This window comes from Aulonocara stuartgranti, assembly GCF_965226115.1.
Source record: "Aulonocara stuartgranti genome assembly, chromosome: 6".
NCBI lineage: Eukaryota > Metazoa > Chordata > Actinopteri > Cichliformes > Cichlidae > Aulonocara > Aulonocara stuartgranti.
In genome coordinates this window covers 20,553,727-20,579,951 of record NC_138944.1, presented here as the reverse complement: position 1 = coordinate 20,579,951, position 26,225 = coordinate 20,553,727, and the positions used below count along the sequence as shown (strand labels likewise).

General features: G+C 41.9%; 2 protein-coding genes across 9 annotated transcripts in view; one reads left to right on the top strand and one right to left on the bottom strand.

Moving 5' to 3' along the window:
* fam184b (family with sequence similarity 184 member B) overlaps positions 1 to 828 on the bottom strand; it is a 31,839-nt gene extending 31,011 nt beyond the window's left edge. For 2 of the 5 annotated variants that reach the window (XM_082535228.1, XM_082535229.1), the window contains exon 1: positions 184 to 827. In XM_082535228.1, the coding sequence (XP_082391354.1) occupies positions 184 to 444 (261 nt within the window). In that variant the 5' untranslated portion in view covers positions 445 to 827. Of the gene's footprint in view, positions 1 to 183 lie in introns of all 5 variants that reach the window. The other 3 variants (XM_082535231.1, XM_082535230.1, XM_082535227.1) reach the window with 2 other exon arrangements.
* Positions 829 to 4,342: 3,514 nt separating this feature from the next.
* Positions 4,343 to 26,225, top strand: ncapg (non-SMC condensin I complex, subunit G). Of its 4 annotated transcripts, none has more exons than XM_082535330.1 (22): positions 4,343 to 4,440; positions 4,730 to 4,859; positions 5,334 to 5,576; positions 6,013 to 6,241; positions 6,445 to 6,590; positions 6,682 to 6,766; positions 7,505 to 7,697; positions 7,779 to 7,928; positions 9,631 to 9,771; positions 10,594 to 10,717; positions 11,012 to 11,101; positions 11,945 to 12,133; positions 13,204 to 13,314; positions 21,738 to 21,857; positions 22,598 to 22,840; positions 22,929 to 23,110; positions 23,210 to 23,375; positions 23,686 to 23,853; positions 25,223 to 25,346; positions 25,624 to 25,671; positions 25,809 to 25,878; positions 25,984 to 26,224. In XM_082535330.1, exons 2-22 carry the CDS (start codon positions 4,752 to 4,754, stop codon positions 26,108 to 26,110), a joined length of 3,057 nt encoding a protein of 1,018 aa, XP_082391456.1. In that variant the 5' UTR covers positions 4,343 to 4,440; positions 4,730 to 4,751; the 3' UTR covers positions 26,111 to 26,224. The 4 variants fall into 4 exon arrangements, with proteins under 4 accessions (XP_082391456.1, XP_082391458.1, XP_082391459.1 ...); XM_082535332.1 differs by having other exon boundaries at positions 4,345 to 4,440; positions 4,735 to 4,859; positions 25,984 to 26,225; XM_082535333.1 differs by lacking the exon at positions 4,343 to 4,440 and adding an exon at positions 4,447 to 4,596 and having other exon boundaries at positions 4,735 to 4,859; positions 25,984 to 26,225.

Genomic DNA, 26,225 nt, shown 5'->3' with positions numbered 1-26,225 from the left:
TCCTTTTTAATTACTATTTATTTATTTATTTTAAACTACGGATTTCATGTGTATTTTCATTTATTTTGACGCGCCGTCCGTGTCTGAGTGTGAGGCAGCCAGCGGATCATCAGTCAGCCTGACAGGAGTGACATCCGGGCGGCGCGCCTCCCTCCCTCTCTCGGTGTCACCGGCGGGTCTTACCTTGGTGAGCTGAGCGATCTTCTTGCACATCTTGCTGTGCATTTGATAGTCGTACAGCTCCTGCTCGATGTTGGAGAACTCTGCCGCAGTCCCGTTAACGGCGGAGCCCGGCCCGGGGGGCTGTGCAGCCTTGCCTGAAGCCATAACGAAGCCCCCCAGGGGAACTTCCCAGCCCGGAGGATAGTCAGAAATGATCCCGCCGCCTCGCAGATGAAAATCCCCACCAGAAATCGTGTCAACTTTTTTACTTGCGCATCTCATTCCCCCGTCGGCACACCCTCTCCCGCGAACGGCATCTCGAGTAATCCGCTGCAAAACATTTGGGAGTAAATCGCCGGGGCTCTCCTCGTGCGTTCCCGTTGTTGCCCCCCTCTCCTGCTGCCCGCCCGGTGATCGCCGAGGTCACACGCTGGAAGTCCATCGGGGACGCGCTCGCGCCGACCGACCCTTTCCCTGTTGTCAACGGATTTTTTCCCCTCCTTCTTAGTCTACAGGGAGCGCTGGAGGATGAAGGCGTACAGTCCGACCACCTGTCTCGCGGCAGGGGCGGAGCGGGGCGTGCGTATCCTATGGAACATTACCGGAGACAGCTCGAGAGGCGCACTGCTGCAGTGCTGCCCCGCCCCTACCGGAGCTGCTGTATCAATGCCGATCAGCGCGCGGATGGGAGGTGGAGGAGGAGGAGGGGGTCTCTGGGGTCCAGTCGTGTGATTTTACTCCATCAGTCAGATAAAAGGGAAGCACTGAGGGCAGTGTCAGTTGCTGTGGACTACGAGCACACGATAAACCACATGCTTTGACTGTGGACTGATTTCATTGAAAAAAAAGAACAACTACTAGCACTCACTATAAAGGGTGGATTAGCACAGATGAAGGAACTTCCCACACAGTCATTTGTTTCTTAAACACACTACTTTCCAAGTACACATGCACACCTCGTTGTCTCAAAGAAAACCCTTGCAAGCAAATGAGAGCGCAGTGACTCACTATACGAGTGGACTCCATTTACTAAATATTCATTTCTCCACCTTAAAGGTGTAGCCTGCTCCAGAAATGTGTTGCTGCGGTTTTTCATAGCGTTTGGTGGACTGACAGAGACAGGTTGAAAAAAAATGCAGCAGAGTGTCAGGATGTAATGAGAGGATCCAAATGCAGGGACATTAACATGATTTTTTTTTTCAAGGGTTATAACCGACCAGAGGGAGCTCATGGGAAATCAGAATATGCTTTCAGAACTAAAAATCACTTGAAACTGGTTGAAAATCTAGTGAATTGTAATGATTTTAATGTGCACAAAGGTAACTACTGACAAAAATACAGTGGACTCTTCTTTTTTTAAAGAAATTAAGGAAAGGTACGTGAGAGGATGTCCATCGTTCAAAACCAGGCTTTTAAACCAATAGATTTTACTGCATGTAATATTATTTAACATTATGCAGATATACATTTTCAGTGATGTGTTGACGGGGAGAAAACAGTTTTTCCGGTTGTAATTTATCTGCAATTTTTGTCTGTTATTGCATGGATATAATAGCACAATATGTTTGGAGGTGGGGATCAAATTTCAATGTGGTGGGTGCCTCACCCCTTCCCAAAGTGGGCAGGGCTATATATACACACAGAAGACAGAATGAATGACAAAACACAAGGGTCCAAGGTGGAAAGGACATGGAGAGGGCAGGCAGTCACAACGTAGGATAAATGTGATAATCTGAAGTGTCTAGTTTTTGTAATTGTGTTTAAGGATAGATCATTTTTGGTCCTTGCATCCTTTTTATAAATGCAATGAATTTACAGATAAAGTTGAGCCTGTGAGGCACGTTATCTGTTAAAGTGCTTGAGTTAATTATTGAACACTGTCTTTTAAGTTCAAATCTTCAATTTCTAATGCAAGATTTTCTTGGCCTTTAAGCTGATGCTGAAGTAAACCCTGATATGATAGGATCAACTCAAATGTGTGTGGTTATTCTGGAGAAGGGTGAGATATGATACCGGAGATAATATGGCACTTTTTCAGATCGGCAGAAAACCTTTGGCTTTAGCTGTTTGCATAAAAAGTGTCACAAATAAGCAACAATAAAAATGAGAAAAATATACAATTCAATTAAACTATCCCTTCACAAAAAAAGCAGTTTTCTCAAGGCGTTTTATATTGCGAGGTAAAGACTACAATATTAGACAAACTTAACAAGCAGATGGTCCTCCTATGAGCACACCCTCGACAATGATGAGAAGAACATCTCCTTAATTAGAGGAGACCTCCAGCAAAACCAAGTTCAGGAAGAGGCAGAAATTGACCATTGCTAGTTTGTGGGTGAGCATGGAAAATCTCATTTTTGTTCCCTATTTCCACAGTGCCAGTGAATTATGGCACAAAGTGTACATGATATCAGAAATATACAAAACCAACTTAACCATTATAACATCCTCCTTGTTTAGGCTGCTTGCATCAACCCTTTCACATCCGAGTGTTATTCAAGCACAGACATATACAAACATTTATGACAGAGCAGTTTGGCAGGATAATACCTGCTTTGGCCAGACCTTCTGTGCCACTTACGTTTTTCTGATAATTTTGTTGGACACAGTTGACTCGCACCGTCTTGGGCCTAAATCTCTCAGTTTCTGAAACATTCCTCTTAAACATTTTTCTAAATGTTCCCCAGGAGAGTGTGTGTGTTGCTGTGCCACCTTTATAAATCCAGTTTTGATCTAATGACAGCCCAGTTTATTTGAAACAAACTGATTATTGGGCCACATTCTTTGGTGGTTCACATTATGTAACAAACAGGAGAAACTAGGAGCAGCTAACCAAGCCTTTAAATATGTAGACCTAAATGATAAGTCATTGTGTTTATTACCTTACAGTTAATTCAGAGTTTGAATCTCAAACAATTTCTTGTCACCTTTGCAGGATTTACAGACATACACAGGGGTATTTTTCATCCCTCTGGCTTCTGATGCTGTAGCTATGTGGTCTAATGCAGGGATAGTTTGTCCCCGTATTGTATAAATATTTAATAAGATAATACACCTTCATGATAATCCCCGGCCTACATGCACACAGGTCTAAAGCAAACAGTCTGACAGAGTGCCATCTATATTAAATTAATTTCCAAAAATAGATGCCATAAAATAAGGAGCCCTCTCTGCCTGTGCAGAAGCATGTTTCTGCCCTCCTTATGGGTGAGCTGTCCCCTCCACAGCTGTCCAGCAGCTGTGGCCCTGGACACTGGCTGCATGATAATGACAAATATATTACACATATGGGTTAAATTATAAACATCAGTACAACAGAAATTCATCCACATGATTACCTAATGTATTTATATAGTTTTAAGGAGAATAAGTTTTCAGTTGTTATAAAGTAAAAGAGATGCTTTCATAAAAGTGGTTAGTCACCTCAGTTAGTTCCTTGCAGGAAACCAAGCTAAATAAAGTTTAAAAAAAGGTAAGGGTTAGCAAAACAAACAAACACAAGAACTCAACTAATAATTATTAGTCTAATGCCATTTTGAAGTATAAACATAATGCAGAGGAAATCAAAAAATACCCTTAAATTACATTTTTGCATATCTACAAAATCTGTTAAATATTTCAAAACCGTGAAAAAAACCATCAGTGTTTTCTCAGTGGGTTTGATCTATAGAATAAAACCTCCAAATATCTTAATCACACTATCTTTTAATATTTCCCCAGTAAAACATTAATATGACATCCAGCATAATTCAGTAGCCATCTTATTTGACAATGGGTTGATTGAATTCAACAAACTGATAATGATATTTGACTAATATATTAGGCATATATACATTCTGGCATCCATAAGTCAAACTTTTGGGCTAGTATTTCAAAATTTAAATTTATTTACTCAGAATTTTGAGTTAGAAAGCCGGATTGCATTTTAAATTTTTTTTAAATTAATTATTATTATTTTTAGTGGCAGAAACAAGCTCTTTTTAATTAAAACATTTGAGAAGCTTTTATTATGTTGTTTTCTCATTAAAACAATTATTGTAATATGGCAGCGACAAGAGGTCAAATATCCATTGTTCGATTATCAGATTAAATAAATAAATAAAAATAAATAAATAAAATTTTTTGTCTGCTATATCCTCCAGAGAATCGCTTACCCGCTTGGCATACACAGGGATAAACCATACACGTGACGCACGTACGTACGCAAACATCTCAGTTCTCGCGAGAGTAAAATTCAAAAACAGGCGGTTGTTCGTTGAGAAGAAAACTAACCAAGAGGTACGTTTTAAAGCTCACGCGTTAAGCTTTTGGCTTTAATACTACTTTTCATGTCTGATAATTATAAAACGCCTCTCTAGGGACTTCGTCGTGCGTGACTTAATTACGTTGCGTTGTGTTTTTTTCTCGGCTCGTTTCACTGGTAATTCTCTCGAGGTGGGTTTAGGAAGCTAATGAGACACCAGAGACCATCAGGCGGCTTCCTTTACTGCTAGCTAATAGAGACATTTCTGACAGAGTTTACTCTAGGTAAGCCTGCTTCGGCTCATTGTATCGCTGTCTGTATTAGTTTAGGTTTCTGCGAAGGAAAGATGACGGCGGACAACGAAATAGACATCAAGGAGGCGTTTCAGCGAGCTCAGAAGGGCCACAATAACAAGGCAAAGCTGGTGGCGAGCCTCAAGAGCCGCTATAACAAGGTACGAGATGATGCTTTCTTATCAGTCTCTTCCTAAATGTCTTTCACATTATCCTGGATTAATGAGTGCATCGTTTAATATGATAAAATAACTCGGTTTATACGAGAATGTATAAATGCGCTTTCTTCTTAGAAGAAATACAGTAAAGTGAAATTAAAGCTTGTACACAGGTTTTCATTCTCCGTCACATCTATCGGTACTCTCTGTATATCCTCTTTTACTACGTGCTTGAATCTTCTCTGTGGTCTTCCTCTTTTTCTCCTGTCTGGCAGCTCCATCTTTCTTCTTTCTTGCTTAAGTTTCTGGAAGTTTGAAGTGCTTGTAAGGTGTTTGTATTAAACTGTTTGACAGAAAGCATACTAATCTCAGATTAACTGAGATGTCTGGATTGTTAAATAAGTCTTTCAGATGACCTGGGTTCTTATTATTGATCTCATAAGCACGGACCCTTCTTTCCTCTGTCTCTTCCTTCAGCTTGAGGATAAATCACTGTTCCATGAGGAGTTTGCGCACTACCTGAAGTATGCAATGATTGTCTACAAGCGTGAACCTGCAGTTGAAAACGTCATCGAGTTCGTTGCAAGGTTTGCTTCAAGTTTCCAGTCTCCACCTAAAACAAACGAGGAGGGGGAGCAGCAACAAGAGGAAGAAGAAGAAGATGATGATGCTGAGGACGATCATCCATTTCTGAGTTTCATCTTCAACTTTCTGTTGGAGGTATGAACATTATAATGCTAGTTTATGCCTGTGAGCACTGTTTTCTGGTGTTGTTAATGAACTGACAAGCAAATTCTTGACCTATTGATGATGATTTGTTAAAAATGTATCATTTTTTTTCTTTTTTAAACAAATCTGTTAACCACAAAAATTAAAACTTGTTCATTTCTGATTTTGCTCTGACTTTTTGAACACAAAGGCTTTGATGTGATTCTTGTCTATACTGCCTCTCAATTTTATTTTGTGGTTTCCCATATGACTTCTTTCTATTCCTTATGTATTCACATCTGTTTTTCCTCATACACTTATCCTGATCCAATCCATGTTCACAACTACTCTTGTATCTCTGCCTTTTCCCTCCCAATCTGAGTTTTGTGCGTTTCGCTCTTATTCTAATGACCGTCTCATCTCGTTTCCTGCCTTTCTTTCTTCTCAGTCCCACAAAGCCAATAGTCATGCAGTACGTTTCAGAGCGTGTCAGCTGATCAACAAATTGCTGGGCAGTATGGCTGAGAATGCACAGATTGACGATGATCTCTTTGATCGCATCCACCAAGCCATGCTGGTCCGTGTCACTGACAAATTCCCCAATGTGAGGATTCAGGCTGCTTTGGCCATGACCCGCCTTCAGCAGCCAACAGATCCAGACTGTCCGACCATCAATGGTTTGTTTTTTTAAATGCTGAAATCTGTGACTTATTATCTAAAATTATGTGTTGAATCCCCATCCTCTACATGGTCTTAAATTCTTAATCTTCTCTTGAATCTCACTTCTTAGAAAGTAATTATTGTCACGTGGTTGTTTGTTTTTGTGTTTGTGTATCTTTGTTACTGTCACTCTAACTGCGGAATTATTTTCTATTTCTAGCGTTTATGTTGATTCTGGAAAACGATACTAATGCCGAGGTGCGACGTGCCGTTCTGTCCTGTATTGCAATGTCCCCTCGGACCCTCCTCAAAGTACTCAAGCGCACTCGAGACATCAAAGAAAATGTTCGCAAATTGGCGTATCAGGTACCTATGAATGTAAAAATATGTATCCACTGCAAGGGCTGGTTGATTACGGAGATTTGCACTAAAACTTCCATGTGTGTTTCTATTTAAGGTTCTGGCTGACAAAGTTCACATTAAAGCCCTTAGCATTGCACAGAGAGTAAGCCTACTGCAGCAAGGCCTCCATGACACCTCAGGTAACACTGATTTTTGTGGTTAAATAATACTACTTTTATAAAGATGCATTTTTAACTTCAAAATTTGCACTTAAAGTAACGCAAAACCCTAATCAAAGCTGCTTCTTATTGTTTTAATTATTAATACACAAGTTATTTTTTCTTCATTGTCAAAAATGTTTGTTTATACAGCAAAAAGCTCTTTGGAATAATGAGTGATCTAAAATTTAAAGAGATTTCTTTACCAAATATAAAATGAAAAACACACTGGAGAAGTTGAGCCCTTTTTTACCCCTCGGCTTTTAAAGGCTGATGGGGTATTGAACTTTGACATCCAAGTTTGTGAATTCGATAACTCGACATCAAAGCAACGTGGGGCTTTCAAAATGATACCAGAAGTGTATCTACCTCACAATTTGAATCTGTGACCTTGACCTCGAGGTCAGGTTTTCTGAGAATCTTGTGAAGGCAATAACTCGAGAAGGAAGTTGCCTTGGATTTTGAAATTGGTAACATAAGTGAATTTACTAAAAATCTCGGACGAGTTTAAATCTCAGTGATCTTGACCAGAAGGTCAGAGGTCAAGTTTTCCGAAAATCTTGTAAATGTGATAACTTGAGAATAAAGTGACGTAAGAGTTTCAAATTGATACCGTCGGTGTATCAACTAGTGTGCTGAACTGGGCACCGCTAGTATTTTTGTTCGATTGATAGGAATGGTCCTGCTGTATATGTGTCTGATAGCCTGTGTGCTTTTCAGAAGCGGTAAGGGAGGTGGTTTGTTCTCGTTTGTTACCGGCCTGGCTGCTTCGGCTGGATGGGAACATCATTGAACTGCTCCATAGGCTGGATGTGGAAAACTGCGCAGAAACGGCTCTGGAGACCCTGAAAGCGATCTTCAAAAACATCCCGACTGAAGAGCTGCTGCAGAACCAAGTAGAGCTCGACAACAGGTACTCCCACTTCTCCCTCTGTCTAACAAATAATAAATAAAATGTCTGAAGTTAGAGATCATCGTGTGTGTTTTTTAACAGGAGGCTGATCCCAAAGGACAGTCTGACCTGTGAAAATGTGCTTTACTGGAGAGCCCTGTGTGAGTTCATCAGGAGTAAAGGAGATGATGGTGATGAAATGCTGGAGCAAGTATTGCCAGATGCAGCCACTTATGCCGACTACCTCTGTGGGTAAGAAGAGCCACTGTTATTGGATTATAAATTGTGGTTTTCTTGCTTATTGCTGTGCTGTGTAAATTCTGGACCAAGTAACTTTTCATATTGGTGGAATTTATGGAATATTTTATTGGGCACTTAATGTGCTTTTAGTTACTTTGTGGTGCTTTATTTGGGAAAAAAAATACAGTTGCCATAATGATTGTGTTGTAACTCTAGGTATCTGAAGGCAGGTCCGGTGTTCTCAGAGGAGCTCGTTCTGTATGTAACTGTGTGGCTAACTCAAAGCTTATATAACAGCGAGGCTAACTGACTGCTTTTTGTTAAACTTCACCTGGCTATTATAAAATATAGTTTTACATCCAGACAAGTTAACCTGCTTTGCTCATGGTCAGTGCACATAAAAATGGGTGTGTTACAAGAGTAAAACGTGATACTTTAAAAACAGTAGTAATCAGTTTAACACGCCCTTAGTGTGCAGCAGGTCAAGTACAATCCAATCCAGGTATGTACCAATCCAACTTTTTCCAGTTGTGAGAAAGAGTTCATTAGGACTTTTTAGTCATAGCAGCTGAAATGTCCACAATTTGCAGTTAAATTAAATTAAACAAATCACAAATAAAAGTAGTTAGTGTAGCTTGAGTGAAACACCTCCATGCTGTTGTTGCGTTGCCATTAGCTCTCCCACTCTCCACAGATCGTCATGTTGTCACCGACATCCGACCAAATATCGGATCGATATCTGGAGCTCATGTTTAGAGCAGCCTGAAGCCTGAGCTTGCATGGACTTCAAAACACTCACACTGAACCCATTAGTTGAAACTTTTGCCATGTTTAATTTGAACATGCACCAGTGGAACAATAAAGAAAAGCACGACATATCCACCTTCATGTTTATTTTTTTAAATAATGTTATTTGCTTTTGATGGGTACCATTATCCTTCGCAGTCCTTGTTAAATTGACGTTTTCTGTGTCTTTTGTTTATTAACAAGTTAATTATACAGATAAGTTATCTCATTTGCAGCAGCAGGTTTCTTTTTGTAATCCTCTAGACTTTTATCTTTTATAGTAACAGTTGTGGTTTTCAGCAAATATGAAAACCAGACAATTATTGCACCGCATTATTTTTGTAATGATGTTGTTGTTTGGTTTTGTTGCCTAAATTGGTATCGTGGTGCTTTATGCCCCTAACTCTCTGCCAAGCTGTGTAAGCCAAAGCTTTTTATTTCTTTTTTTATTTGAGTGATATCTATAGTCCAAAGAAATCCACTTTATAAAGTTCTATTTTTTCCAAAGTCTGTGGGTAATCACGATCTCAGTAGTGATCCAAGTGATCATAGCTGATTTTTGCCATACTCAAGCAGACTGACAGCTCATCTGCTACCCTTGCTGTGCACTGACAGAGCTGTTTTATCACCAGTCTAGTGCTTGTGTATGTAAGTGTGTGAAATACTGACGTGTGATATGCTCTGCAAATGAATTTGATTTAACTAATTGGCAAATCTAACATTTGTCTGCTCGTAAAATGGGTTTATTAATTTGAGTGAGGTGACAAGTAGCTGGTTGGTTAAAAGTCACTCCACCGCTGACTGATAACTGGCTCTGCTGCGTGACATTTGGGAGAAGCGTTAATTTTGTTTATGCTGTCAGGGTAGCGGAATTATTCTAAATGAATGGGCTCTGAGAGCTGCTGTTGTCTGACTCTGACTGTTGTAGATATCTGAAGGCCGTGCCTGTGCTGTCCGAGGAGCAGAGGGCCGACTTTAACCAAGTGGAGCTTGTCATGACCAAAGAGTTCATCTCGCAACATCTCATCCATCTCATTGGTTGTCTGGACACCAACGAGGAGGGTGGCAGGTAAGATGAGAACAAGGTTGAGGAATGTGAATCGGATGCAAAATACCTTAAAATGCATGTGGAAATCAGCTGGGAAAGAGGAAGGATGTTTTTGGAGGGTGATGCAAACAGTCTGGTATTTCATTAATCAGCATGTCCTAACAAATATGGCCCAAAATGGTATATAAGTCTTTTAGAGCCCCCTTCTGATGTTTCCTACCCAAACAGCAGGTCAGAAATAAGAAACAAGTGTATGAGATCTTCATATTGACAAAACTCATACAAGAAAGTATTGTCTTTTCTTTGTTTGAGAAATGACTGCAAGTAAAGATTATTTTCTGACAGGCAGCTAATAGATAAATTAATGAATAAATTTCAGACCCAGATTAGCTGCTGTGACAGGTTAGACAGTGAGCTGACTGTTTGGTTAAATATTAAATTAAATATTGTTTTGATTTGTTTGCCTGTCTGTTTATCTGGATAGCTCAGGAGGCTTTGGTCAGATTTGCGTGAAATTTTACTTTTGGGTTTCATCCCTCGGAAGTAATAAACCTGTGCAGTCAGTCTAGCTTTGGAACTAGATTCTGGTTCGTAGTGGCAGCTTGAGGCTTAGGGTGTAGAGCGGGTCATCTAATAATGTGAAGGTCACTGGCTTTATCTTCGACTCCTCCATTCTGTGTGAATGGTGTGAGTGTGTCTGTGAACGCTAGTAGTTTTTAGGCTTGTGACTCTGAGACTGCTCTTGTTTATATATAAGACTTAATTAATTTGGTAGGAGATTCATAATGTTAGTTTTTTGAAGTCTGTTTATTCATTTAACGGTTGAGCTGTGCATGTTCGTAGGAAGCGTGTACTGGCTGTCCTGCAGGACATGTTGGCTCTTCCTCAGACTCCCTCCTCTCTGGTCTTCCTCCTCACTGAGAAGCTCCTCAACCTCATCTCCGATGACCACAGACGCATCCAAACTGTAAGTTAGGCTTAAACATGAACTTCACTGTATAGTCAGTTGTCATGTTATCTAAACTCCCCTTTTGCACACGAGGGGAAATATAAATGTCACTGCCCTTTATGAATCCAGCTGACAGACCAATTAGTCAGAAATGAAATGATAAAGGCTGTAGTTATTTATCAGTGGTTCCAGATGGACACACACCGGGGTCTTTTTGTTTGACGTGTCAGAAAATATAGCAGGTTTCCTCTCAGCTGTGGCATCATTGACCCTCAGATTGATGTTTAAATGAGCTGGCTTTGTGTCGCACAGGTGGCAGAAATCATCTCCGACGTGAGGGAGCCCATCACAGGGGCCAGTCAGCCAGTGGATGAGAACGAGAGACGCCGGCAGCAGGTCCAGGTGGGTGACACTCTGCCAAATGAAAACGCCCAGAAGCAATTTGATTCTGGAAACCCGTCCAGTTGTCTCACTGTGATTAAATAGAAGAGCTAAACAGCGTCTTTGCACAATTCTACTTTATAGAAGTTAAAAGTGAGAAGGTGACAAAAAAAAAATCCCTTTCCATTAAAGGACACCATGTAGACTGACGACCAGATTACAGTCTAATAATTTCTTAATTAGTTGGATTTTTGCCTTTTTTTTTTTTGCTCTCTGCTCCATTTATATTCCTTCCCTTTCTGTTTCTTTGTCCTGCTCTACATCCAGCTGGCAGATGGTTTATATTTAAGGCCAAGCCCACTTAAACTAGCGGGGTGGATGGTGAATGTCATGTACGCTAAACGTATCTTTGCCTGGTAAATCCTGGTTCATTAGCTCTCCCTTCTTTGCTTCATTCCCTTTGCTTAAGCTCCATGCACACGTACGCTCTGAGGGAATTACTCTCAGTTGTGACTGTACCTTAGTTTCCTCACTAAATACTGAAATCTGTTGGATTCAAAATGGCTGTTGAGAAAGTTAATCCTAGCCCAGGTGTTCACTTACTCTGTCCGCTCTGTGCACCTGGTCTCTCCCATCTTTTTATTCTTCAGTGAGTAAAGGCAAAGAAGGCTCCAGAGGGCTGTAGCCTCTCCAGAGCATCAGCTGTTGTTTTTCCTGTTTGCGGAGGTGCAGTTTTCCATCTCAACAGTCCTCTCTTGAGCGTGCTTCAGCTGAAGAATGACCCTCCCCTCTTATTTTTATTGTCTGACCTGTTTGTGTTTTTTTTTTTTTTTTTTTTTTTTCTTTCCCTCTTTTCGCTCCCAGCTTGCAGAAGTGAAGGTGCGTATCTTAGAGGCTAAACAAACTCTGGAGGACTGCATCTCCGCCCAGGAGTTCAGCCAGGCGGCAGAGCTGAAGAACTCCATCACAGATCTGGAAAATCGCAGGAACCAGATTCTCCAGGACATTGCTGAAAGCAACCAAGTGGCTGACAAGGAGGTCCGCACAGAGAAGGTATTAAGCTACACAGAAACATCACCTCTGCATTTAAATGTACAGTTTTTGCTCAGCTCTAGCTCCATTCATGGACCTCTCCTTTTAAGGCAACCCCCTGTTTATGCCAGCTCTGATTTGTTACCCCTTGTAAGCTGAAGGTTTCCCAAGCAGACAGGAGGTATGGGGGCTTGCTTCTGCCACTGGAGGGAAAAATGCCAACCCTAAGTCAAGATTTCTGGATATTATCTCAATATTTTGACACAATCACTCAAACTTCTGAGAAAATAACTTAAAATGGAGAAAATGGCCTGAAGTTTTGATTCATGAAGTCGCGATTAAAAACCAAATATTTCTACATATTGGTGCCAAGTTTCCATGGGGTGGAGTTAGTGAGCTCAGGGCCAGAGCTGCATGATGGCTACCCCAAATCGCTGTCAGCGTGAATCTCATTGAAATGACATTAATGCCATAACCGCATTAACTTGGTAAATCTCCGTTAGCGAGCTAGTGCCGATTGCCCCGTGCGTGGGGCTGCACGGTGCTAACGTTTTAAAGAGCTAACGTGTTGACACCGTGCAGCCCCACGCACAGGGCGAGCCGCGCTAACTTGCTGATGAAGATTTGCAGCGTTAGCGTCATTTTAACGAGATTAAAGCTTACAGCACTAGTTACACAGTTTATAATAATTTCAGTATTTTTAGATCCCAACAAGCTGAGTCATAAAGACAACTTTTGTCCTCGTTGTTTTGTTTTTTTAATAAACCGTCATACAGGCTTCACATGTGGAGATTTTGGCTTTTCATTGAATTTGTCCCTGTTTTTATACATCATAGGGTGTGATGCAATAGTTTTACTAGTGCATCCCCGTGGAGATCAGATCTGTCTGTATGTGACCCATGAACTGAAATTACTATGACCTGACCTGGTTTAGAGAAGCTTGAGCTTTTTGCTCACTCACCTCATTATTTGAAACCTTGTTCGTATGACCATCCATCTCCATATGAGCCAAACGCATCCATATGACAGAAAATAAATGCGTTTTAATAAAATGAAATGGTGAATATGGTATGTGTTTGTTTGCTTTGCAGAATGATCCAGATACTCTTTTGAGGTGTCTAACGATGTGTGCTGAGCTGCTGAAGCAAATGAACATCAAGACCCGGATTGGTCCAACCACAAGCGCCTTAATGTCTTCACTGGTAAAAACAAAACAAGCACTTGAGTTTGTGTCGTAACTAAACATGCAGATCTATAGTAAAGGCAGCAGGATCGCCTTTTCAGATCTGAGTTTGTACATCTGTTTTTCCAGAAACCTTCAGTTTCTTTCATGCTAGTGTTGAGCCGACGCCACCCTGTAGAAAACAAGCATTTAAAAATATCCCTTTTTTAGGACACGAGCATGAGCTGTATATGAAAGTTTATTGAGGTCACAGATGAAGGGAGCCAGAGGGTGGTTTTCCCAAAGACTTCAATGCACATAACCAAACAGCTGATGATGGTTCAGAGCTGGCAGATTCTCTGAGTCTTCAAACTTTGCTTCAGTTAGATGCTCATTCAGACGATTTATACTTGGTGGGTGTTGAAACAAACTGATAGCTGCAAAGCAGAGGCGGGCTATGACGAGATACCACCGTAGTTCCAGATTGAAATTTCAGCCGTTAAAAATGTGATGCAGAAAAAGCAATTAAGGGGAACTGAGGGCGCCAGAAAAAGATCTGTGAGACCAAGATAAGTTAGTGTTGAATAAAGAGCTTCATGACTGGCGGGCAGGAAGGCAAAATAAATGTCAGCTATCACAGATGATATGTGGCACAGGATACTCTGCACAGATAGAAGAAGAAGAAGAAGAAGAAGAAGAAGAAGAAGAAGAAGAAGAAGAAGAATGGATTACCCGACCTATCATCAAATGCCCTCTTTGAGGAGAACTTAAACATCCTGTTTGTACAAAACTGCCTGAAGACATTTCAGAACTGCATCTCTCCAAACAAGGGACACTAAATCCACAGAGCGGGCGTAACAATATGACCACTGATGGCTGAAGTGAGTAGCACTGATTATCTCTTCATCATGGCACCTGTTAGTCGGTGGGATATATTAGGGAGTGAGTAAACATTTTGTTCTCAAAGTTGATGTGTTAGAAGCAGGAGAAATGGGCAAGTGTAAGGATTTGAGTGAGTCTGGCGAAGGCCAAATATTGATGGCCAGACGACTGGGGCAGAGCATCTCCAAAACTGCAGCTGTTGTCGGGGTATTCCCGATCTGCAGTGGTGAACCAGCAACAGGGTCAGGGGCAGCCAAGGCTCACTGATGCATGTTGGGAGTGAAGGCTGAACCAACAGACAAGCTACTCTAGCTCAAATTGCTGAAAAGGTTCATGCTTGTTCTGATAGAAAGGTGTCTGAATACACTGAGGATCGCAGGTTATTGCTGTTTGGGCAGCAAAAGGGGGAACAGTATTAGGCCATTATGTTATGTCTGATCGGTGCATACAGACTGGCCAAACATTTTCATTTTTCTTAATATTTATCACATAAAAAGTATCAGGGGATTTCACAAGAAAAATAACAGACTGTTTTTGCTGCTGATAAAACTCAAGACCACAAAGTCCAAAAGCTGAAGATTTTCATATCAAGTTGTTTACAAAAAAAACGAAGAAAGAAACTGTCATCTGTCACCAATCAACAAATAAATAATTCTGTATTCGATACTGAGGTTAGATGGAAGTTTTTGACCAATGAATTCATGTGTTATTTCTTCTGTTTTACAAATGTGTTTTTCTCATAGACCCTATTTGTTTTATTCTCAGAAGTGTGTCACGTATGGAACGCCAGGACTGCCATAATGAATTAATTAAATACACCATTAAATAATTAATTAAATGTGGCAATAATTAATTAAAATTGGAATTAATTAATTAAATAAATAGTTATGACACATGTAATTAATTAATTATTGACACATTTAATTAATTATTTATGTGTTTCACATTTTAATTAATTATTGACACATTTAATTAATTAATTATTGACACATTTAATTAATTATTTATGTATTTCACATTTTAATTAATTATTGACACATTTCATTAATTATTGACACATTTAATTAATTATTTAATGATATATTTATTTATTTCATTTTGGCAGTCCTGACGCCTGGCTCTCGTCATGAAATAATTTTATCTGTCAGCCTCACCCATCAAACTCAGGGGGCGGGGTTAACGCTGCCCATGCAGCTTCTCTAACATTTGATTGGTTGCCATGCAAAGTAAGTCAAAACAAGTCGATCCTAGAAAATCGATTGCTTGTGTAGACTTGGGGCAGCCAGTTATCCCAGAATGCAGATCAAATCACAGGCAGCAATGGTGGTGGTGTAGTTTTAAAATACCCCGTTTTTCTGTCACCAGCTACACTTTTAACAGTGTTTTAGCCGCGAATGTCACGCCGTATGTCTGGTCAGGTTGTCAATATAGAACATGTTTGCAAAAGTGCTCAGATGTTTTCAGAGATTTCACTAGCTCTGCTAACAGTTAGCATGCAGAGTGCACCGAGGGGGTTACGTTAACCGGTTTGTTTACATATTCCACTCTCCGTGTTCCACATGTTGCATTCGCAGATTCTCATTTTCACCGAACGATCGTCTCTTTCCGCCTGGTCTTGTGTCTCTGTGCTTCTGTAACATAAAGAACGAGCTGACATTTTTCTCACGAAACCAGCGATCAGCTCAACAGACCCTCAGTTTACCTGCATGCATCCTCCTCCTCATCTGTCAGCTGTTTAACACCTGCTGCTAATTCAAGAAACACGCCTACGTTACCTGGTGATAGTCACAGTTTAACTGGGCAGCCGGTGCTCGATATAACGCAATGTCAGCGCATTTTTCTGCACAAGATAAGTAAATATAGTGTTTTCCCCGAGCGCAGAGCTGCTGGAGCTCGTTTCCTTACAGAGCACTTGTGGTGGGGCGTGGTCTGCGGGGCCGTGCGGACGCACCTGCACGGCATCCGCAATCACGCCCGCCGTGTTAAAACACGGGGACTCAGGGGTTGGTGGTGGTGTGGTGTGACGTGAATCAAATAAAGTTGGCTCTGAACGTCGCTCCGTGGTCCCGCCGTGCCTTATTCATGCCACATTGGTGCCGAAACCCAGGAGACGGCATGGCGGGTACCTACCAGAGCCAGGAAAGGAAAGAGCTGGCCGAGAGGGTGGCCGAAATAGCGGCCACCCAGCGGAAGCAGGCGGCGGAGGTGCGTCGCCAACAGGAAGAGCTGCGGAAGGAGAGCGAACGCCACCTGGGGAAGATGGCAGAGCTGGCAGCGCTGCTCTGGGCCTGGGCGCCACCCCCACAAGTGTGTCCCGAGGACAGTGAAGCGGTGGAGGAGCCGTGTGGGTCACCTCGGCAGCCGGAGGTGGTGGACGAGCCACGCGGGGGTCCGAGCCTGCCGGAGGAGGAGGAGCAGCCGGGTGAAGGGCTGCTCCTGCCGGGAGCGGTGGAGGAGCCGCTCCAATCGGAGGCCGAGGACGAGGCGGGCGAGGGTCTACACCTGCCGGAGGCAGAGGAGTCGCTCCACCCAGAGGTGGGCGAGGGGCTGTGCCTGCTGGGGGCGGAGGCGCAGTGCGGGGAGCCGCTCCAAACGGGAGTGGCGGAGGCGGTGGCGGAGCAGCTGTGCGGGGAGACGGAGGTCCCTGCTCCAGGGCAGCCTGTGCAGCCGGAGTTGGAGGCAGAGGAGCGGGACAGCCCCGCTAGGCCGGGGATCGGCGGGCTGGCTAGCCCAGCCTCGCTGCCACCAGTCGATTCTGCGCGCCTGACGTCTGCCCAGCCGCCTGTGTGCAGGAGCGCACGGCCATGCCTGTGGGGCCGTGTCCGCTTGCTACGCGGCCGACCTCCGGACCAGCTTCGCCGTTGCCGCTGGATGCGCGGGCGGCCACCAGAACGGACGCGTCCCCGTCGCTTGGTCAGGGGCTGGGGCGCCGATGTGTAGGGGCCGAGTCTCGCCCCAGTTCGCGGGGGGGGGGGGGGGGAGTAGGTTCGGCCAGATTGCTCCCCGGCCTCAATCGGGCGATGGGGGTATGTGGTGGGGCGTGGTCTGCGGGGCCGTGCGGACGCACCTGCACGGCATCCGCAATCACGCCCGCCGTGTTAAAACACGGACTCAGGGGTTGGTGGTGGTGTGGTGTGACGTGAATCAAATAAAGTTGGCTCTGAACGTCGCTCCGTGGTCCCGCCGTGCCTTATTCATGCCACAGCACTTTATAGGCGAACAGCTTTATCAGCGGCTGATGTCCAATCACCGGCACACAGCTTTCAAACCTCAGCTGAGTTTTAGCTCTCAGTGGTTAAACGCTGGACTTCATTCACTCAGGTTCTGTCTGTCGGGTCACGTTTACTTCGCTGTTTTATTTACAACTGAGCAAATCGGTTTGGCTGAGGTTAAAGTTACGTTTCATAACTGCATAGTTTCACAGACGTTTAATGGTTCACTGGCACATGTGTTAGACTGAACTATCATCTAAATATCATCTGTTTTTTAATAGTTATTCAACTGTATTCTAAGCACCAGCTGTCTGTTAGAATGTGATTTTTTTTTTTTTTTTTTTTTTTTCTCTCTCTGTTGGCAGAGGTATAAAAATGCGCAGGAAAATCTGACGTGCATGGCAAACTTCACCGACGATATTTAGGGAGGAATAAACACACATCAAACATAAATGAACCATTTGTCTGTCTCCATAATTGAGAGAATTTTCTCTTCTTATGTCAACACTCTCTCTTTTTTTTTTTTTTTGCTTTTTCGGTCATGTTATGTTTACCTGTCAAAGGCTTGTTACAAACTATGAAACACATCGTGCAGACTTCTGGATGTTAGAAGAAAACTAATACTGCTCATGAATGAGACTAAAGGCAGGAAGGTGTCCTTTAAAACTAAACATGTTAATAGGACATCCCTGTTTATATCATAGTTTATGATATAGCATGTGTATTTCAGTAATAGCCTGCTGAGGCCACTATACGTGCTGGCCTCATATCAAATGTGAAGGCAGACTGAGTCTATGTTTGACGTTTTTTATATCTAATCTTCCTTTTCAAACATTTAAACAGCAGCGAGTCTGCAGCTGAGGGAATACAAATTCAAATTGTCGGAACAGGTTTGCTCGTTTCTTGGATTCATTTGGTGATTTATTAAATGTATAACTGTTATTCTAATCTGCTGCTGAGTCTCTTACACTTTTCTTTATGCTGTATATTTTCACGTCTCTGGAATAGTTGGCAGTTAGATAGTCAGCTGGGAAACTTTGTGTTAACTCATGGAGCTGAGGATATCGTGGATATGCTGACCTCGCTGCGTGGTGTACAGAGCGAGGTCAGCATGATTAATATTCACAATAAAAATATTAGCCGAACATCATGAAGTCTGTGTTTCATAGTGTCGAACAACCTTTGTACAGTTAAAGCCAGCAGTTACTACATGACGGAAACACCAACGTTATCTCTTTTATGTGTTTATACACAGGTCACGCTGATTACTGAACAAAAACCCAAAGATCAGATGTTAAACAGATTTATTTGCTCTCTCTCCTCCTTAAACATGTTTTTAATGTTAGTTATAATTCAGAATTGGCGACTGAAACACGTAGGACACATAAGAACATCAGGAAATAAAACATCGATAAATATAACCTCAGTAAAAGAAGTCAGCGGGGGTTACTACAGCTGTGTACCGGGGCCTGCGCTTTGTCGGTGGGATTGCTTGCGAGGCGAGCGGGTCTATCCCACGCTTTGCCGTGAGACTGGGACGACATCTCCGAAATCATCGAAACACTTTTGCAAAGAGGCTGTATCTTGACAAACCGACCAGACACATGAAGATTAAACCACTACATTCTCGGCTAAAAAAATATTAAAACGGTATTTGGTGACACACAAACAGGGTTTTTCAAAGCTCAGTTCTGTTAGTTTCAACATGCCGGTTGTTGTGTGCTAGAAACAATGGCCACCAGGCCAAAGCAATGGTTTTGACTCGATCAGCGTTAACCCCGCCCCCTGAGTTTGATGGGTGAGGCTGACAGATAAAATTATTTCATGATGAGAGCCAGGCGTCAGGACTGCCAAAATGAAATAAATAAATATATCATTAAATAATTAATTAAATGTGTCAATAATTAATTAAATGTGTCAATAATTAATGAAATGTGTCAATAATTAATTAAAATGTGAAATACATAAATAATTAATTAAATGTGTCAATAATTAATTACTTAAATGTGTCAATAATTAATTAAAATGTGAAATACATAAATAATTAATTAAATGTGTCAATAATTAATTAATTACATGTGTCATAACTATTTATTTAATTAATTAATTCCAATTTTAATTAATTATTGCCACATTTAATTAATTATTTAATGGTGTATTTAATTAATTCATTATGGCAGTCCTGGCGTTCCATAGTCACGTACCATTTCTCAGCTTTTAAAATTTCATACAGTCATAACTTATTTTGATGAGGGGAATAAAACACAGACTTTTTAGGTACTGACACGCTGGCTCGCACTCTCAGAAATGCCCATAGTAGTGACAATATTTTCATATCACGTTTAAATGTACACTGTACTATGGATGTCATGATGAGGCACATCTGCAGTATTTGTTCTAATAGCGGTTAACAGAGGTTAAAGTGGTTTGAATCGGGTCATGCTGTTTCACTCACTCGGTTCTCCTGAATTCGCAGCTTTCTTTGTTAGTGATGCTGAACTGTTGGTGGTTCAGTCAATAAAACCGGCCCCTGCTGGTACTGTCCATGAATCAGTTGGGCAAGAACTGTCCGAAGTTTAAGGTGTGGAGCGAAACATCGTACATGTGCTGACAAGTCAGGTAGTCTGTGAGCTTGTGCAGAATATTGTGTGTGAATCCTGATGACTTGGAGCACTATTTGCTGTTGCTCCCGTAGGGAAGTTGAAATGTCAAAAAATGTCATTTAACCCTTTGCCTTGGTTAAATGGGTTATAAAGGAACTGTGGTCAGTATTAGGACCCTACATTCTGTTTCTTTTAAATACTTCATTGACGACTGGAGTCTTTCCTGAATGTTTTAAATCAGCTGTGGTAGTGCCGATCTTGAAAAAGCCTGGACTGGATGTTGACATGGTTGCAAACTATAGACCCATCTCACATCTGTCTTTTTTGTCTAAGGTCTTTGAAAAAGTGGTTTTTAAGCAGCTCACTGAGTATTTGTCAACAAGCAATCTGTTTGAACCATTTCAGTCTGCTTTTAGACCAAATCACTCCACAGAAACAGCTTTAGTAAAAGTGGTAAATGATCTACTGGTAAATGCAGACAATGATCGCACTTCAGTTTTATTACTGCTGGATCTAAGTGCTGCGTTTGACACTGTGGATCACTGCATTTTATTGGATAGGCTTGAACATTTTATTGGAATTACAGGAAATGTTTTATCATGGCTGAGATCTTACCTGTCTGGGAGGTCTCAGACTGTTAGTTTTAAAAATGATCTGTCCGAGACCTGTGCAGTGAGGCATGGGGTCCCTCAGGGCTCCGTACTTGGACCATTGCTGTTTTCTATGTACCTGCTACCTCTTGGTGTTCTTTTACGTTCTTGTAACCTTTCATTGTTACGCTGATGACCTGCAGCTTTATGTTCCTTTAACCATTGGAACTGTGCTGAAGTCTCTAAACTAGAATGTTGTTTATCTGCAATTAAGGGCTGGTTATCGGATAATTTCTTGCTTCTTTTCTTGAAAAGAAAGAGTTGATGGTCATTGGGCCACACAAATTTCAGCACTTGTCCCAAAATTTCATCTTGAAAATTGATGACAGTGCCATAAATTGCAGGAACAAGGTAAAAAACTTGGGTGTGTGGTTCAACATGGTGCTCTCCTTTGAATCTCATGTGAAAGAGATAACAAAGACTGCCTTTTATCATTTGAGGAACATGAGCCAGAATCAGACAAGTTTTGTCAAGCGACACTGCAGAGGTTCTTGTCCATGCATTTGTGTCTTCCCGTATTGACTATTGCAATGCTCTTCTTTCTGGCCTACCAAAGAAAAGTTTTAGAGGTCTACAGATGGTGCAAAATGCAGCTGACCTTTTACACCTTTATGCTCCATCTCGTGCTCTCCGATCTCAGGACTCTGGCCTTCTAAAAGTTCCTAAAAAAGACAATTGGAGAGCGTGCTTTTTCTTTTCGTGCCCCGTTTCTGTGGAACAACCTCCCTCAAGATATTCGGCAGGCATGCTCTGTGGAGGTTTTTAAAACTAAGTTGAAGACACATTTGTTCACCTTATCCTATATGTCTTAATTCTATGGCTTTTAGTTTTTAAATTTTTATTGTTTTTAACTTTATTGTGTCTCTTACCTGTATCGCTTTTATTTTATTTATCCCTTTAGTTGTACAGCACTTTGTTTGAAAGCGCTTTATAAATAAAATTATTATTATTATTTCACACCCATTCATCAGTAATAAGCCTATATTACAAAACGTATGTAAATAAATAACAGCTGTTATCATTTATTCTTATCTGTTACTAACAATGCACAGTTTATTAACAATGGTTAAGTGTTAACCTTATTGATTGCTTTCACTGTTTTTTCCTGCATCTCAGATCCTGCCCAGCATAGCAAGCGCACACCCTGCTGTCCGCAACATGGCTGTGGTGTGTTTAGGAACATGTGCTCTGCACAGCAAGGAGCTAGCCAAAACCCACATGGTCCTGCTGCTACAGGTAACTTCTTATAGATGTGTTTCAGATACCTGAAACACTTTGTTTATATGTGTAAGGATGCTACACGATGAACAGAAAGTTAAGCCTTAATATCATTTCCACACTTAAATTGCTGCTTCCCTTCTAATCGGATTAAATGATTATTAACCTCGTAAGTCCCAAACTCTTTCATGGCATGCATTTTTAATTTCTCTTTGCTATTTGGGCTGATTGGAACCTGATGAATGTAAAAACAAAGAATTACATGATTTTTTTTTTTTTTTCACCTGATTTTTGTTTCTGAGAAAAATGAGATTTACATATGAGGGCATTCGTTTTAACTTTCGATAGAACAGTGACAGTATAATGTCCTCGTAAGTGGATATCAGAGCAAAATTTAGTATTTTGGTCTAGAGAACCCAAATGATGTCCACATATGTGAACGCCAGGTCCTAAGAGGTTAATGACATTAATAATTCAGTTACTGTCAGTCTTTCTGCAAAATAAAATAATTGCTAATTAATCTCTTTAAAAAAAAAACATGTAATAAACTAAACATGACGCCTTTAGCTTAAGAGCTGTGCTCAAACTAATCCTCAGTTATTTTGTAAATGTAGCTAATTGCAAAATAAACAACATTATGCAGGCTGGAGGGGAGTCGGGGGGGTGATTCTAGTCATTTTTGTTCACTGACAGAAAACGCACATGTATTAAAGGCTTTCTTGATTCAAAGTGCTCTGTGTGTATCTGTGTGTTTCCAGATAGCTCAGCTGGATGAGGTAAAGATCCGTATCAGTGCTCTGCGGGACATCATCGACCTGCTGCTGCTGTTTGGCTTCCAGCTTCTCTCTGAAACAGCTGCCACTGAAGCGGCCCCGCCCTCCCAATCCTCACCAGAGAACCAGGACGATGACATGGCGGTTGCAACTGATGAGAAGGCGGACGTACCAGAGGACACCGCACAGAGTATCCTTGTGATGCTGTCAGAGTTCCTGGACAGTGAGGTGAGGCTGAGATATTTTACTCCAGAAACTACAGTATGCATGTGGGTGTTTATAGATGTCTGATACACGTGCTGGGAACATCCTTCAGGTGTCCGACCTGCGGACAGAGACAGCGGAGGGCCTGGCCAAACTCATGTACACGGGCCGCATCTCCAGCGCCAAGATGCTGTCCCGTCTGGTGCTGTTGTGGTACAATCCCGTCACAGAGGACGACATACGCCTGAGACACTGCCTCGGCGTCTTCTTCCAGCTCTACGCCCGCGAGAGCAGGTCACTAATGTGCATGTTGAGTGATGTGGTCACTTTTATTTGGCATGGAATCTCCCCCAGCTGATCATGTGACATGAAAATGGTGTTTTTATGCTTCAGGGCTCACCAGGAAGTCGTGGAGGAGAGTTTCTTGCTGACCGTTCGGACTCTGATGAACGCTCCGGCGACGTCTCCGCTCGCTGAGGTGGACATCAACAATGTAGTCGAGCTTTTTGTTGAGCTGACTCGCCCGGGAGCTCTCATTAAACCTTCAACTAACACTGAGGTGAGAAACATCGGAGACTGAGGAAGAGACTCAGGAAGATTTTAAATTAAACCCAAATTCCAACAAGCTATTTATAATCTTATTATATTAGGAGTGTGGATTTACTGTTGGGTCTGTGGCTCTGTTCAAGGAAAACACCAAGGATGTTTTTATTGCCTCACTGAGCTTTTCGTTATACATCTTCCCTGAAATACCAGCTAACAGTCTGCAAAATGTTTCACACGATTACTGCAGGTCAAGTAAGCGTGAGCAGAACAGTGTTATTATTAATCTCTGAATAATTGTATTTGTATACCTGTGTATGTCTCAGGAGGTGTGTGTCCATGACTACATGGCTGTGCGTATCTGTGGCGAGATGCTGAAGGACCCCACAGCCCCCGAGGTGCGCCTCTATGCAAAGACTCTGAGCAACCTAGAGCTCAGCAGAGACGAGACCGTCAGGGAGGACCTGCAGACGCTGCTGCAGCAGCTTGTACAAGTGAGCCTACTGCTATCGCACCACTGTAACGTAGTCCACGTGATATTGGCAACAAGTTCACCATATCAACAAAAAACGAAATGAAGGCCTGGAAGAAACAAAAGGTGGAAGGAGACTGAGGGAGCCACACAATGGGCTGGAGGACAACCCTTAACGAGGTTGTATAAATAAAAAGCTAAACTAAGGTACTGCCAAAAAACAGCAGACTGCTAAAACTTGACAAAGAAAAGGAAAAAGAACATAAAGGAGGGACCTATAGATGCTCAGGAGCTGCTTGGTCTGGGAGAGACCGCAAAAGCTTTCTCTGAGCTAACTTTAAACAGAGGTAGAAATTCGTTAGTTACTCCACCCAAAAAGAGAAGATGCAAACACGAGTGAGAACTAATCACAAATTATAGCTAAAGCTGTGAAAATTGCAATTAAAAAAGCTCTTTGGGTTTTTTGTTGTTGTTGTGTTTGTTTGTTTGTTTTCAACCAAAAAAAACAAAATCAAAGTATTGAACATGTTCTGTTCATTTCAAGCTCCATATTTTATATCCTGGGACTGATTCACAGTTTAAAATAATCCTTATTTACCTTATACTAAGACTTTGTGCAGCTACTCGGTTTATCTGAAATAAGCTCTTTTAGCTCTTCTTCCTTTAAGCCAACTTCTGCTGATTTGTTTTGTCCTTGCAAACAGAACGTTTAAACAGCAAGTGGGTGGAGCTGTTGTGGTCACATTTAGAGTGCGACTGTGAGCACCACTGTCTCAAATGAAGATATTAAAGCAGTGTGATGCCTTTGACTTTGATTGTGAACATAGCATTAGCCACTGTAACGGGACACATGAACGACATCATAGGTCCATGTTGTGTTTTTAAAAACAGTTGAAAATTTTCCAGAATTAACTACACCTCTCATTAGAATAAAGTGGAGAAAACAGCAGCTCCGACTTTATGAACAAAATGTGTTTTCTGTGGAGTTGAAGGTCAGCTAAACTGGGCTGTATTATAATGTAATACCAGCTTGTACCACAAGGTGGATTGAGTCAGTTTAATCTTCATTTAAACAAAGTCAACGAGAACGTATTCCTCTTTACCTTTTGCCAGGACACCGTTGTAAAGTTTCTTGAGGAATAGTTAAAAGGACGGGAGGAAAATGGCACTATAAGTCCAAAAACATTTTAACATGCTTCCCCCCCCTAGTGGTGAAAGTGTCACGTGTGTGAATGTCAAAAGACAGAAATCATCAAGATATATAGAAAAACCTTCACAGCAGTCCATCAAACCGAGCTCATGTAGTGTGGAGCACAGAGCTGTACCTGCATATCTGTCTGTTAAAAGGCCCATTGTTTAAGTTCACCCCTTTCCCTCCTCCTTTCTTTCAGGTGGTGAAGGATCGTGTCTGTCTCCGTGCTCTGGAGAAGATGATTTATCAGCTGGCGGACTCAAAAGAACAGGCTGAGCTCCTCAGCACCACTGCGTTACAACCCCTGGATGTCAATGCAGATGGTACGTATGCAAACACAGACTTTAAATAGGAATGGCCATCTGATATCCCATGGAGCATCTCCAACTTATGTTACCTCCTGAGTGTGTGTCTAAATAGATTTAAAATGCTAATTTGTGACAAGCGCTCCTGCAAAAGGATTACATGACTTTACCAGCATGTTGCTAAGTAGATTAAAAATGACTCGCTCCGTCCCATTCGGTGTTTGTTTAGATAAAAATGCAGCAGGCTGAGGGCGGAAATGCAGAAAAATGAGTTCTCTGTTTGCTGTTTCCACAGAGGCTGCGGCAGATGATCCATCAAAATCTGCCAAGAGACCCAAAAGAGGTAATGCAGGGGTTTTTATATGCTCGTCTAAAACCGCAGTCCTTCAGTGCCACTATATTTTTAGAGCTCCTCCTCTCCTGCCCGAGGCAAGAAGTTGAGTCAGCACTGGGAGGTAACCCGAGTCTTTGTTTTCACAGGTCAGAGGAAAGCGTGCACAGCCAAAGGTGGCAGAAAGCCGAACAGGAGGGCAGAGTCGTCAGAGGAGAGGCGAGTTTGCTGATTTAAGCAAAATAGAAAACACCCATTCAGTAACATATTCATCACAAGTGCATTTACTCATTTTCTCGTCTCACCGTCTCTCTTTGGCTACAGCGATGGAGAAAATGTCCCAGAGTCGGCCTCCATGGTGCGTCCGTCACGGAGGGCCAAGACTGCAGCTCTGGAGAAGACGAAGCTGGACCTCAACCCTCTTATCAACCAGGAGGCCAATGTGTCCTGAATAAAGAGATTTACCTTTCTGTATCGACTCAAGTGTTCAGGCAATGAGTCATATTTACCCTTAAGTTACATTTTTGTTGTTTAAAGTTTTGTCATTTTAATCATTAAATAAATGT